Source organism: Manis javanica, chromosome 3 (genome assembly GCF_040802235.1).
Source record: "Manis javanica isolate MJ-LG chromosome 3, MJ_LKY, whole genome shotgun sequence".
Classification (NCBI taxonomy): domain Eukaryota; kingdom Metazoa; phylum Chordata; class Mammalia; order Pholidota; family Manidae; genus Manis; species Manis javanica.
Window position 1 is genome coordinate 136,789,015 of NC_133158.1, and position 14,049 is coordinate 136,803,063.

Consider the following 14,049-nt stretch of genomic DNA (forward strand, 5'->3'; position numbering starts at 1 on the left):
CTTCAAGCAATTATTCATTTTAATTCAGATTCTCCATTCTTAGCTGCCTCCTCACGAATGTGTTTTCCAATCTCACACAATTGGAAAGACACAGCCTCATAAAGCTCACTTTTTGACAGATGGCATTTAATTTGTCTCTGGGTCAAAAGCCCTACTATTTCTTGTTGCCACACTTAACAGAGAAGGAAGCCTGACTTACAGTCCTGCTCAAGTATAACTCTCCTCCTTCGTGAAAATATTTATCTCTTCTTCAAGTTCAGTTCTTGGCCAGTCTATCGATGCAAAAGTGCCTTCCTTAGGCTTCTGAGGTGCTTTAGAATTAACTTTTCTCCCCAGGCCTTTAGGCTGTCTTGAAGTGCCTCTCTCCGTGGGGACCAGAATTCCCTATCAAGGGACTCTACCCACCTTAAGAGGATCCCTATTTCCTTAAGAACAGGTCTCTTTTCTGCTATGGTAGATAGTTATGCCAGAAACACCTATGCCACCAAATGAAGACCTTACAGTTTGAGATAATTAAAGTAGTCACAGCAAGAATCAAAGCATTGGAAAGGCCATTAATAATGCAACATGCGGTTATGAAGATTTCACATACAAAAGAGAATATTATAAACATAATTACTATGAACTGCAAGGACCACAGCAAACTGAGTTAGGCATTTCAGTTGACTCTACTTGGAAATTAATTCCTTAGCAGAGTCTAAACAGCTATAGACTTATCAAAATGCAATCTAAAAAAATGTAACAGCTTGTTGTGGTCAAAATAGGAGCTTCACAAACAAAATAAAATTTATGAAAAAGATGAAATAATAAAATTTTTGAAGAGAAAAATACTTCAAAGTCCATTTCTATTAATATTGAATCTGTACTAGGGGTTCAGCAGATTGCTCCTAACCAGACCACCTTACCCTTTGAAAGACTGGAATTATACACAATAACAAGGAGCCAAAGGGAGGACCAAAGAAGCTTTACCTTCACCACACAAAAATGAAATGAGAATGAATAAAATATAAAAATTGTAGAGAATCAGGTTTTTTCCCCTTTTATTGCTATCCCTAAGTAAGGATTTTTCAACATTGGAAGCATCGTACAATTGCAGTGTTTGTTGTTCAGATTAAATAAAATGAAATAATATAAAAAGCCCTTGCCATGTTGCCTTGCATGGAGTTCCTGTTCAACAGATGTCAAATTGATTTTTTTTCTATACAGAAGCAATGGGCTTAACAGAATGACAACAGAACTTGTTTCTATGCATTACCCTTAATGGATAATCTCATCTTCATGTTCTGCTCATTAAGATGGGACATATTTAAATGATAAAATCTTATAACTTTTCTTTTTTTTACTTTTGGCAAGGTATGTTTATAAAATGTTGGGATTTGGGTTTTCAAAAATCCATTAGTATTCTGATAAGGATTTTTTTTTTTTTTTGAGAACACAAAATGCTGAATCTTCCTCCTTTTACACTAACCAACACCCAGAATTTAAACAAAAACAGGTGGGTATTTCTTTGCTTAAGAGCAATATCTGATTTTATAAAATCATTCCATTCAAATAAGCAAACTTTTACTTTTAGAAATTTAGATTACCCTTTGAAAATGAGTATGTTCTTTAATAGTACATTTACAAATACACATTAGAAGTATCTGAATGTCTTGGGTCCAAACTGTTTTGGACTTCAGAATTCTTCAGATTTTAGAAAAGCAATTAAGGTGCATTGGTGCCCAAAAGCATCTAGAGAATCACATCCTAATCAAACACATTTATGTTTCTTCAGGAAAACTTAATGATTTTCAGATTGAATAAAATAAATAAATCCTATAAATAGACATTGATTCTGTGAAGGTTTTGCCACCAGATTTCTTTGTGACAAATAACAGCAACAAAAATAAACCTGCCTGTGTTTAGAGCTTTTCAAATTTCAGAATTATGGGTAAGGAATTATGAGACTATTTTTTATTTGAACACATACTTTCAGGTAAACTAGTTTATCATGTAAATTTAAGAAGGGTAAATAACAATAAGGGGCAGCTTATATGCTGAAATGTAGATAAAACACTAATGGAAATGAAATAACTTTTATGGAAATTAAAAGGCAAAAAAAGAGCTGGTGAAACTGAAATATGTATCCCTGAAAAGGATTTCAAGAGCCTCTAGTGCACATCTGACCTATAAATGCACCATCTTGGAGTAATATACCTTAAAATCTGCTCTGATCATTATTTACTACCACTAACCAAAATCTTCTGGCTATGAGTCCAAAGCCACACTTTTTGAAGTCAAAATAGAGTACTTGGAAATTGAATACACAGTGTGGGCAAAACCCATCAGAGGCACTTCCAGAAACTGACAACCATACAAACATACTTCATCTCACTTTCATATTTATAAACTCACAGAAATCACGTGGTTAAAAGGATAAGTGAACACATGCCTCCAGTTACTACTACGTTTGTATGATCTGCATCTTATTATCACTGCCAAGTCCCAAGGTTAAGAGTAGATCCTTAGCACCCAAATAACGATTTATAGTAACATGGTCTTGGGTCTTCCTGGCTTTTAATGCACTTGGATGGTATAAGGTTTCTGGACCATTTTTATGATAGTCTTTACCTTTCTCCACCTCAGTTTTTCCATAGAAAACCAAGTATTTTCTCTCTATAAATGAATGAGAGGGTTTCATTATTACCAATCAGATATGTTCTTTAGAGAAAAAAGATCCTTTAACAGCACCGTATCAGGGAGGGTTTAACATAGACTGGAGCCAAACAGAAAAACTGTTGTCTTAGACAGACATTTCCCTACATTTACCTGCTCACTGTTAAGTAATTGTATATAACAAGTCACATCAGGGATATATTTTAAAGCTGGTCAATCCTTGAAGCACAAGTATCTCCTGGAACATATGCCAAAGTTTTAACAGACAAGTGCGAACTACTACAATCTCCCCAGCTAATCTATAGGACAGCCAGAACAAGAACTCCCAATGTTTTTGAATAATTTAAGTTCAAGTTATAATTTTTATTGGAGGAGACAATATAGGAGGCAAGAAACATAGGTTAAAGTTAATTATCAATGATTAGTTTGAATCCAACAATTACTGGGCTCATACTTTGACTTTAGTGAAAGTAGAGTTTAGCTGTAGTGTTAACATGGGCAACTAAATAAAAGTTGGCAGGAAAATGTTTAACAGGACTTTGGGAGACCCTAGGATTCAGGTGAGGGAGAAGAGGGGGAGAGTTCTCTGGTGAGACTGAAATGGAGCGACCCAACAATTTACCTGGGAACATGCTCAGTCACTACAAAGAATCCCTCAGTTGTTCAGTGAGCCAAAAATGTATTTAGAACCTTTGCAACATCACTAGGTCACTAGAGTAGACTATGAACAACCTGGCCCTTAAATTTTAATGAACCTGAGCCCTTTGAAGGTGGCGCTGAGAGCAACTATAGCTGTGAAACAATTAAAATGTTAAATGGTGTTTCTACTGTAAATGGATTTATGAAAAGAGAACGCTGACTGAGTTGTTTCCTAACAGACTTGTTACTGTCAGTCAAATTCAAGGAAGATGTGCTCTATGAGAGATGTAAGGCATACCTTTTACTGGCTACTGCCTATTGCATTTCCTATTTCAAAATTCACTCTGTATTGTACATAACATGCCTAAAAGTCCAATATAAATACTACTGTTACCACGTAATTGGCCAGTGTGGATGGCTGTGTCTCGATCTTCTACTGATTTTATTTTACATGTGGTATTCCAGTACACTGAAAGGAAACCCGTGTTCATTTTTGCTCATCCTGATCCAGAGAGTTCAAAAGTTCAAAAGATAAGAAGTGTTTCTCAGCATGAGTAAACCATGAAATGCACTGGAAAATAAATTTTTGATGTCAAGTTACATTCTCAGTGTATTCATGCTGAGAACAGTTTTTTTTTTATCTTTCAGTTTTTAAATTGGGATAGTCAAAATTTGTTTAAACTCCAAAATAAGGAAGCAATATAACTTGACTTTTATCACCATATAATTTTTGTCTATAAACCAAAACCTTCACTGTATAACAAAAATCTGGAAGTACTGCAAACAAATTTTAGTACTCTGAGTTCCAGAAAGGACAACTATTCAAAATTAGGTGCCCTTTTCCTGGTTGGAATCTGTTACACTAAACCAAGGATATGGCTTTCTTAATTCAGAGAAAGCAAACCTCAAGTCTCCTGGGATTACCTCTTCCCTCAAAATGAAAAGCCACTAAAGTTCAGAATTACTGTCAGTTCTTAATTAATCCTATCTGTGAGGAGGAACACTAAACACCACTGAAAACTGCCCACTGAAGACTAACAGAAAACATTTCCCAGATATTAGTTGACAAGCCACTTAATTTATATACAAGGAGCTGATTTACAGTCAGCCAGAAATGCCCTTACAAATTCTAATCATGTCCCCATCATTATCATGTAGCTATCAAATAGATTTCTTTAAAGAAACTAGAGATCTCCAGACACCTAAGTCAAATAAAAATGTCAGTCAAGATTGCTGAGGCAGACAGACATGCAATTTATCCTATCTGAGGGACCTGGAATTATTTGTGAAATAGATGAGTTTTGTGCTGGGTCTTAAGAGATTGGCCTGGAAGAGATGGAAGAGCAGGAAGTTCATTGAGAGCAAAAGCCCTACTGCAGGTAAGTGTGGAGTATACTGGGGGACCCTGGGATATCCTAGTGAGGGTAGGGCTGCAGCAAGTGCATAGAGACAATAATGGCAATGCCAGCTAACCACAGTGTATGTCACCCCCAGAAGGTAATCTGCTCTTCCAACAGCCTCCAAGATCTTGCCGTACTCTTCACTCTTCCTTTAATTAATACTCTTCTGCTCCTAATCCTACCTCACCTTCAAATAGCACCACTTCCATGAAGCTTTCCATGACTTCTCATGAATTTGGTTTCTCATTCCTTTTTCCTTACACTAATACTTTGGTCTAAGTGGGACTTAATTATCCTGTAGCAAGGAATACAATACTTGATTGATTATAAGCTCCCTGGAGGTGAGACTTTATCTCACCAATCTTTACTCTCTCTGCAGAACCTAGGAAAATGCCTTGATGATGAGTTGATCTTAAACTGTGCTCCATTTGTAATTAATTTTGCTGGAGTAGTATAGCAGGAAGTTCTTCCTCCTCTCATTTCTGACAATGGGAATAATGAAGCTGAGAATGTTAACAGATACGTAATAAATATTTAGTCACACAAAAATGCAGACTGCCGACACAGGCAGCCACTCCATAGGAATTCCCACTTCTTGTCATCATGACCGAAAGTGAGGGCTGCTAGAGTTAAGTTCTCAACTAAAACAAGGTTCTTTGGGATGTTTTTAGGTTAACTCTAAGTCGATTATATTTTCAATACTGGCACTGTCCACTTTCCAAATTCCTAATTTATTTAGCTTTCCTGAGGCTTTCCATAGCATTTACTTCTCCCTCTTTCCTTAATCTCCTCCTTGGTACTTTTCATCCTCCTCCTCTCATATATTAAGATTTCCCAGATTTCCTTTTTAATAATCTTTTCTCCCCCGTTTTCATGTAAACTTGTCTCCTGCCACTTCAACATCCAAACGTAGCTCTAGCCCAGACCACTCTCCCAGTCTCAGACCTGTAGGTGGAGCTTCTGAGGACTGTCTCCACCTGAGCTGCAGAGACACATGTGCCCACGTGGTCGCTGCTGAACTCACCCTCTTCTTCCCTAAAGCTCCCCCTTTTCCTGTCTTTCGATTTTCTCCATTACCCAGAGATTATCACTGCTTTCTTACGCCTTCACTTTTGCTCATCTATCAACTCCTCTTGCTATTAACCTTTTGAATCTGCTCTTTTCCTTTCTTTGCCACCACTCTTCCCTTATTAGACTCACACCATGTCTCTCTCTGCTACTGAAAGAACCTCTAACTGGGCTCCCTGCCTCTGGCTTCTTCCTTCTCCAGCCCATTCTTCATTCAAAAACACAAATCGGATTAGCTGGCTGCCCTGCTTTCAGTCAGCCCTTCCCGGCTCCTTACTGGTCGGTGCAAAGTCCAGTGTTCTCAGCTCGGTCTCCCAGACCCTTTCTGAGCCATCCTCTCTCTGCTGCCCTCAGTGCTTCATCTCCTCTGGCTCCTGTCATATTCTTCCCTCCAGACATGCCCTTAAGAAAAGAATGCACCATGTTTCCTAAAGGGGAGATCTTGCCCCTTTCTTCTCACACATGTTCTTCTCACACATGTTCTTCTCACCAACTGAAACCCATCACAACCACCAACACTTTTACCACCCACCAAACCTCTACTCAAAGACGAGGCTTCAGAAAATAAACTCTGAAAAGCCTCCACTGAGGCCTTGGATTCTCTCTTCCCTTCAGTGAGATGACTTGTTCATCTTCCCAACTCCCTTTTGGTAGGTTCTGCTGTGTTCCACCCAGGTCTATGCATCGGCTCAAGGGCAGCCGACCATCTTATCCTCTGTGCACTCCCAAAGCCTAGCATACTACTTGACAGTGAATAAATATCTGTTGAGTGGAACTAACAAAAAAAGGAATCAGCCACATACTAAGCAACTGAATTAGTGATTTCATTTCAGCTTCAATGGAGAAAAGACAGATATTTGGGATTTGAACACAACCCCTTGGGTCAGCTCACTAAACCCCTTTGTTCATCCAGTTCTAGAGTCTTCCCTCCTATTGAAAAAGAGTGGGAAAATCAACTGCTGGTTTCAATGAAAGAGCACAAAACTATGCCGACACTGCTGAAATCAGAAAGGACGATGTTAGGGGTGTTCGGAGACAATTCTTCAGGGTGTCTCTCATTTCTGCATGTATTTTGAAGAAGCTCTGATGACCTTCGTCCTGGAAAGATGTTTGCCTAACAAAGAGCACTGGAAGATCTAGAGAGCGTCTCCTACCCGGGCTAAGGGCAGACTGTTGCCTGAACAGGATAATAACAATGACGTTTCCCTCTAAGGGCTAAAGTCGAGCAGGTTTGCTAGCAGCCCCCTTACAATATTGGGGATATTTTAAGGCCTGAGCTCCTCAACAGTAACATAAATCCACGGTGTGCACAGTATCCATTTGGGTCACTGCTCATTGCCCCCATGGATCTTAGTGGACAGAGGCAAGGCAAAGCAGCATGAAGCTCATGCTGGCACTATGGTGTGACTAACAAAGCCCTTTGTCTTCCATCCGGCAGTTGCATATCTTCTGTCAGCAGCACTGAGCTATGTGGCAGGCTAACGTTTTTCCCTTGCTCATAGAGTAAAATCTTAGATACTTCATAGTTCTTTACCAGAAGAGAACTAAAGACAATTTTTTAAGAAGCACTCAATAAATGTTGATACAATTGAATAATGCCAAAAAGATGAGATTTTGAATTATACCATAGTAGATAAGATCACAGATTCTACAGCCAAACAGCCTAAGTTCATGTCCTAGCTTTACAATTACAGTTACTAACCGCATAAACTCTCCTGAGCTTCACACTCTTCTATGCAATGTTTCCAGAAAAATTTAACTTTCTAGATCTCAATTTCCTTATCATGAAATATGAATATTACCTTCTGATAGGGTTGTTATGAGGATTAAATGAGTTAAAATATGTAAAGTACTTAAATTGTTCCTGGCATACAATTAGTACTATTTAATAATAATATTCTGATGCTTAAATTTTATTCCATGGCTAATCAAACTAAAGAAAGAAAATGATGTTAGCAGGTCTTTGTTATAGAAACCAACTTTGATGAAATCATATGGTTTATAATAAAAATAAAGAGGATTAAGAGACTATGAAGAAGATCCAACCAAGAAACAATTTTAACAGCCCAGGAGTTAGAACAGCATGGCTGGGCTTGAGTGTTGGCAACAGGAAAGAGAACTAATTCAAGAGATACCTCATGGCTGGTGTTTATAGGATTTGGCAACTGATAGGAATATAAATATTAACTTATAATTATCTAAATCATCACATACAAAGACCTTTTCACAATCATTTCACCTAAAGCTCATAATCTAATACAAGATAAACTGGGAGAAAAGTGACAATAAACAATTTTAGAAATGAAAGAAGAGGGAGATGAGCGAAGTGCCTAAGAAGAAAATGTAGGAGACAATGATGATGAGAGAGAATTTATGGACATTTTGAGTCTGAAACTCATGGAGATGATAAATTTAGTTGAAAATGCAAGGGTGTAGTTCTGAAGAGCTTGGGGCTAGATATATAGAGCTGGGGGTCATGGAAATAGAGGACCTGATGGAAGCCAGTGGAAAGAAAGCAAGCAAGGAGATAAAAGTGTAAAGAATGAAAAGAGAATGAAGATAGGTGGGAGAATGCAGGGGTTAGTGAAGGAGCAAAGCTACACGTGATACTAAGTGGACAAATGAAAAGCACAGGTGAAAAGGTGGAGAAGTAGGAAATAGGAATAGCCTGTCATATCACATGCTCCAGAAAAATGAGTATAGTGAGTTCTGAAAAGAAGACCACCTCTGAGAAGATATTTTAGCAGAGGCCAAACTGCAATGGCTAAATGACCAATGATAAGAAAGAAAGCAGCATCAAAGAGCTGTCCTTGAGAAACTGACCATGAAAAAGAAGTGTAAGGTCATATATAGAAGTAGACATACCATAAATGTGGAATAGACAAACGCAGAAAGGCGAACTTGGATACACTAAAGAGAAGGGGAAAAAAAGAATAGGAAGGAAAGACTTGACAATAAAAGAAAGAAAAGAGATGATAGAGAAAATGTTTTAAAGAGGGGATTTGGGACATACAGGAAAGGGATTACCTTGAAAAAAGAGTGAGAATTATTCCCATGAGACAGAGAAGGAAGAAAAGAAATAAAGATATAGAAAAAAATATTGAAGACAAGGACAGGGAGCCTGACAAAGTTCATACAATGTGAATTTTATCAAAAAAAGTATGGATTGAAGTTGACTGCTGAAAGTACATGGCAAAGGTGAGGTACAGGTCTACTTGGGGCAATGGGGGAAACATATTCAACAGTTGAATATATGTAAACAGACCCAGACTACTAGAAAGAACAGGGAGGTTGGTAATTTGAGACCCTGGGAAGGAGAGATCAAAGGCAGAGGGATCCCCACAGAGAATAGTGATAGGAACAAGGCTCTGGAGTTAGAATCTGAGTCCAACACCCATTCCACCATTCTTAGCTATGAAACTTCAGGCAAGTTAATTAACCTCACTCTGTCTCAACATCCTCATCTGAAAACTATAAATGATAATGTTATATACCTCATATAATTATTGTAAGGATTAAATATATTAGTAAATACAAACTGCTGGAAATAATGCCTTGCCCATAGCACACAAGCCTTCTCTAGTTCACTTTCTGCTCATTTGGTGTGGCTGATCTCAAAACATTTTGGACTAATTTACACCAATGAGTAAATGACAGACACCAGGCCTTGCTTAAATTATTTGTACATTTAAAAGTAGACTATTATTAGCCCCAGACATCTGTAATTGGCTCAGTTTCAGGCTTTACCATACGAAAAGTGGAAAAACAAGACCAAACCAAAATAAAACAAATTCTAACATGGTGTGTGGTACAAGGAACAACTTTCTCAATTCCCCCTCACAATTCTGGATTATTATAGCTTCTTGACTGTCTCTACTTTTAAATTCAGCAATGCTTAAAAAAAATCTAAATCTCTCAGAGGTGAAACAGTTCTTTATACTAAATGTTGGGGGTAGGGGTAGGGTAGATAAACAGTATCATATTAGGCATACTTTGAATTTGTATGTTAAACTGCCTGAATCAGATGCCTGCATTAGGAATAGACAATTTAGAAGACTGCTGAGTCACAAAGTGCCCTTTTAAAAAATCCCCCCAGGTATCATAGAAATTCAAATATCTCAAATCCCAGGACCTTAAGCTACTAGATCCACCTTTATGCACTTCTGCCTGCAAAATATCTGCAGCACTTCCATGTTCACTATTTTCAACATGTTGTACACAATAATTATGCAAGTGTTCACAAGAAAGCATTGCAAAGGATAAATTTTGATAGAACATGTTGGAGCCATTTTCCTTTGATGGGTCAAAGATCTGGAGTAGAGTTTATTTCTTTCTATTTAATCCTTTAGAAAACATTTGCAGAGTACCATTAACATAAGTAAACTCTTCAATATCCCTTTATCAAAATGCCATCACCAGTTACAACTCTCCAATTCATAATACACTTGCCAAGGAGAGCTTTCCCATTCCACAACTCCCAGTTTAAACCTATCATTTTAGTGCTTAAACCCCTACAACCATGTGAGAACAGGAGAATTTCTTATAGAGTCTATAAGGAGGAGAGAAATCAGATCTTCCTTGTGAGGAGCTGACTCACTGGAGGACAGTTAACATCCCAGATCCACTTCATACCCAGCCCAAATGCCAACAGAACTCTGCAGCTTTTACAGCAATCAAAAAAGTCCCCACAGATTTCTCAATACACACTAGGTAGAAGGTACCAGCTGCACTCCCACTGAGAACCTTTAACAGTGATGAAAAAGAACTTAAAAGCAGAGATTGGGTCTGGGCATTCTGAAATGGACCATATTTGTTAAGAATTCCAGTGTTAGAATTCATACTACATGGATCGAAATCTTGTGAATTCTTGGAGTATGAACTTCACCTTATTGTGTCTCTTTATTCATCATAAAATGGAAATAAGATTGCTTGCCTTGTAGAGCTATTTCCAGGATTTAAATGAAATAATACACGTAAAGGAGCCAGAAATACCCCTGGGATTTAAGTAAGAATTCAAACAATTATAACCTGTGATTTACAGTGTCTACTTAGATAGTAAGTACTTAGGCACTCTTTGTAGAACACTGACTTTATGAATTTGCCTTAGTTATCAGCCAAGATTTCCTAAATGTGATAAGACAAGGTAAGACAGATTAATTATCATTAGAGTTAGATAATTATATTTACAATTATCATTTTTTTCTTCATTAATAAAATTTCCTTTAAAAATGAGCTTACCTGTGGGGGAATGTACAATAAATACAATGCATTAAATTTAGGCTGACCATTATTTAACTGCACAATCATTTCCTCTTTTCATTTGTCACTCCAGCTCCAAAATCTGCTCAAGTGCAAGATCAGCTACATAAAACTGTTTCCTTTGTTAACGACCTATAAGGGCTAGCCGGTAAGATGACCCATTCTCATTAATGGTCCTCTCCTCATTAGAAGCCTGATCTCACTGCTAATGGACCCAGAGGTCAATAAAAATCTCAGAAAGAATTCTCTTTAATAAATGGACAAGTGTGTGTAAGCAAAGTGCTATATACATGATGGCATCCCACATGCCTACAATTGCAAAGACATCTGCAGAAACCTACCACTAAATCCCAACATGGTTCCTGCTGAAGAAACCATAGCTCAAATACCAGGGAGGACTAAATACAAATTGGATTGGATTTTTTTTCCCCATCCAGATTTCAGAAAGTAGTTAAGAGTCATCAGAGTGGCCTGAATAACTCTCCAGAAAGAGCATCTCTATTAAACACTCAAGAATTTATATTGGCTTTAATATGGGATGCCATCTCACCTGATAAATAAATGAGCTCCAATAGCAGTGTCCTTTAAAAGCAAAATGCAATGTCATTCTTCCAGCCTTTTCAACAAAAGTGTCAATATTGAAACATAAGGTAAAACAGTTAAGCCATGTGGTATTTCTATTATTTCTCAGTGCTCCCCAAAGGAATTATTCAGTCTTGTTTTGCATGGGTGGCTATGTAGCTACCTAATAAGCTAACCCAGGAGCCACTTACTAATGGCACTTTCAAAGGTAAGAGTGTGGCTAGCTAGCAAGTTTGCTAAATAAAAAGCAGTTTCTAGTGAGGGCTTATGCATGCACAAGCTATCCAAAGTAAGATGTGTTTTCTGAGATAAACTGGAGAGGAAAAGTCTAAATCAACCTCTTTGAAATAATCAAGATACATCTTATCAACACAAGAGAAATCACCTAACCAGAAACTCCTGGCATTTCCGCCAAATAGGTATTTACAAACTATGTAGGCAAGAAGTTATTCTCTGATGCCACCCACACCTGGGCCATGTCTCAAGATTTATAGTTAGTGAGACATTTGCAGTAAGCAAGTAGCGAATGGAATCTCACAAGAGAAGGATGAAATATGGAATTGTAAAGTGAACCCCAACACAGTATTTTTCTTACAGAAAAAAAGTAAAGCCTCGAAAAGATATAGATGGCTTTGTGTACTTATCGAAACCATTTTTCTATTATAAAATATTCACATTTCAGAAAAGCAGAGACGAAGCAAAGTAGCGATGTTTAGATGTTGGAAATACTCTGGTGTTTATTCATAACCGCTCAAGAGCAGAAAGGAAAAGCAGAATTAGATCTGCTCCCCTCTCAGGCTGCTCCATGATGACCTTCCTGATGCTACAGAATTCAGAGAAAACTTCTCCAGCCAGTGAGGGGCGACTAGGCAATTTGTAAAGCCTTCCCCTGAGCTTCTTGCTATGCTTGACACAATAACCAAAATTAATATCTCCCAGCCTTCATCACTTCTAACCTAGAAATGAAACCACGCCCCGTCCTCCGACGATGCGTTTCAGGCACCTTCCTACTCTTCAGTTCTCTCCGAAGGAGACTATGGTCTAGGTGGCCGCGCATTCAGCCCTGACATACTCGTCTCCCCAGCTCCTCACTCCGGCAGACGAGCGGCGTTCGCCTTTCATCAAACCTGTGGAATGACCCACTGTTTTGGACTCGGAGATACTTCTCCGCACCCCCCCCTCCAAAAAAATACACCTTACAATAATAACGCATTGGTCTCTATTAAGAACATGTTAAGAAACTCCCTGCCCGACACGATTTCATTCAAAACCCTCCCAGAAAGTGGAACCTGTCATTAACTAGTTACTCTTCCAAAAATTAACTGAAACACACTCACACTCACCACGCACACACCCAAATCTGGGGGCCATTCTGTCGGGCTCTGAGAAACTATCAGTCGGGTGGAAAGCACAGAGCCCCTGGTCCCAGTTTCTGGTGACAGCGTTCCCGCCGCGCTCCGCTTGGGACAACTCACAAGATCCCGGCCGGCAGCTCGCGCTCCCCGCCCCTTCGCGGAGGGAAAGGCTCCGGCTGCGCCGAGCCCCCGGTCTGCGCGGGGGGGAGGCGCACAGGGCCCGCTCTCCCCAGAGTCCCGGAGCGCGCGGGCGACACTTCCATGCCCGGCCGGAGCGGCAGGGCGCTGCCTGGCGGCCAGCCGGCGACCACCCAGGCGCCGAGGCACCAGAGCCACAGGCGCGAGGTCCTCTCCGCGGGGCGGAGCGGCTTCGGCCGCCACCCGGACTGCGCGCCGTGCGCTGCCCCGGCTCCGCAGGTCCGAGGCCCGCGCACAAGTTGGGCTCGCCGGGCAGAAGTTGGTGTGCGGAGCTCGCGGGGCCGGCGAGGTGCGTCTCCCTGAGGAGGGTGCGGCAGCAGCTCGGTGGCACCAGGCAGCACAGGCTACGGGGAGCGAGGGAGGAGCGGCTGGGCGAGCCCCCGAGGCGCAGCGGCCGCCGAGCTGCGCGCCCCTGCTCCGTCGGGAGCTACTGGAACCTGAGCGCGCACCGCGGCCCCGCGGCCCCCGCAGCCCCGGTGCCATGGAAACGCGCTCGCCGCCCTCCCGCCTCGGCCCCTCCGGAGCGCTTAAAGAGACAGCCGCGCCGCCACCGCGAGCTCCACGAACCTCCGAGCGTCCCCACCCCTCGCACTCCCCTCACCCCTCCTCTCCGCCGGGTGCCGCAAGGAGGAGGCGCGCGGAGGACCAGATACTGGGGGCTGGACGGGCAGCAGAGACGCAAAATACGGGGTTTCGCTCAATACTCCCGCTTAACTCTGCTCCCCACCTTTTCCTTCCCACCCACCAGTCGCACACACCCAAACCCCGCCGCAGAGGTGAAGTGGCTCCGTCTTTCCTCCTCGTACACCAACCTGCTCAGACCCCAACCAGCTGTGCATCGGCCACAAGCAGAGACCAGATGAAGGCTGACTTTTGATTCTCTCCCCTCCGTT

At 40.7% G+C, this 14,049-nt stretch overlaps 1 protein-coding gene across 1 annotated transcript in view; it reads right to left on the bottom strand.

Annotated features, from left to right (window-relative positions):
• Positions 1 to 13,639, bottom strand: part of LOC108404713 (EGF-like and EMI domain-containing protein 1) — a 488,851-nt gene extending 475,212 nt beyond the window's left edge. Inside the window, 2 exon segments of the mRNA XM_073230479.1 lie at positions 13,215 to 13,500; positions 13,535 to 13,639. Of these exon segments, the coding sequence (XP_073086580.1) occupies positions 13,215 to 13,500; positions 13,535 to 13,639 (391 nt within the window).
• Positions 13,640 to 14,049: the final 410 nt, after the last annotated feature.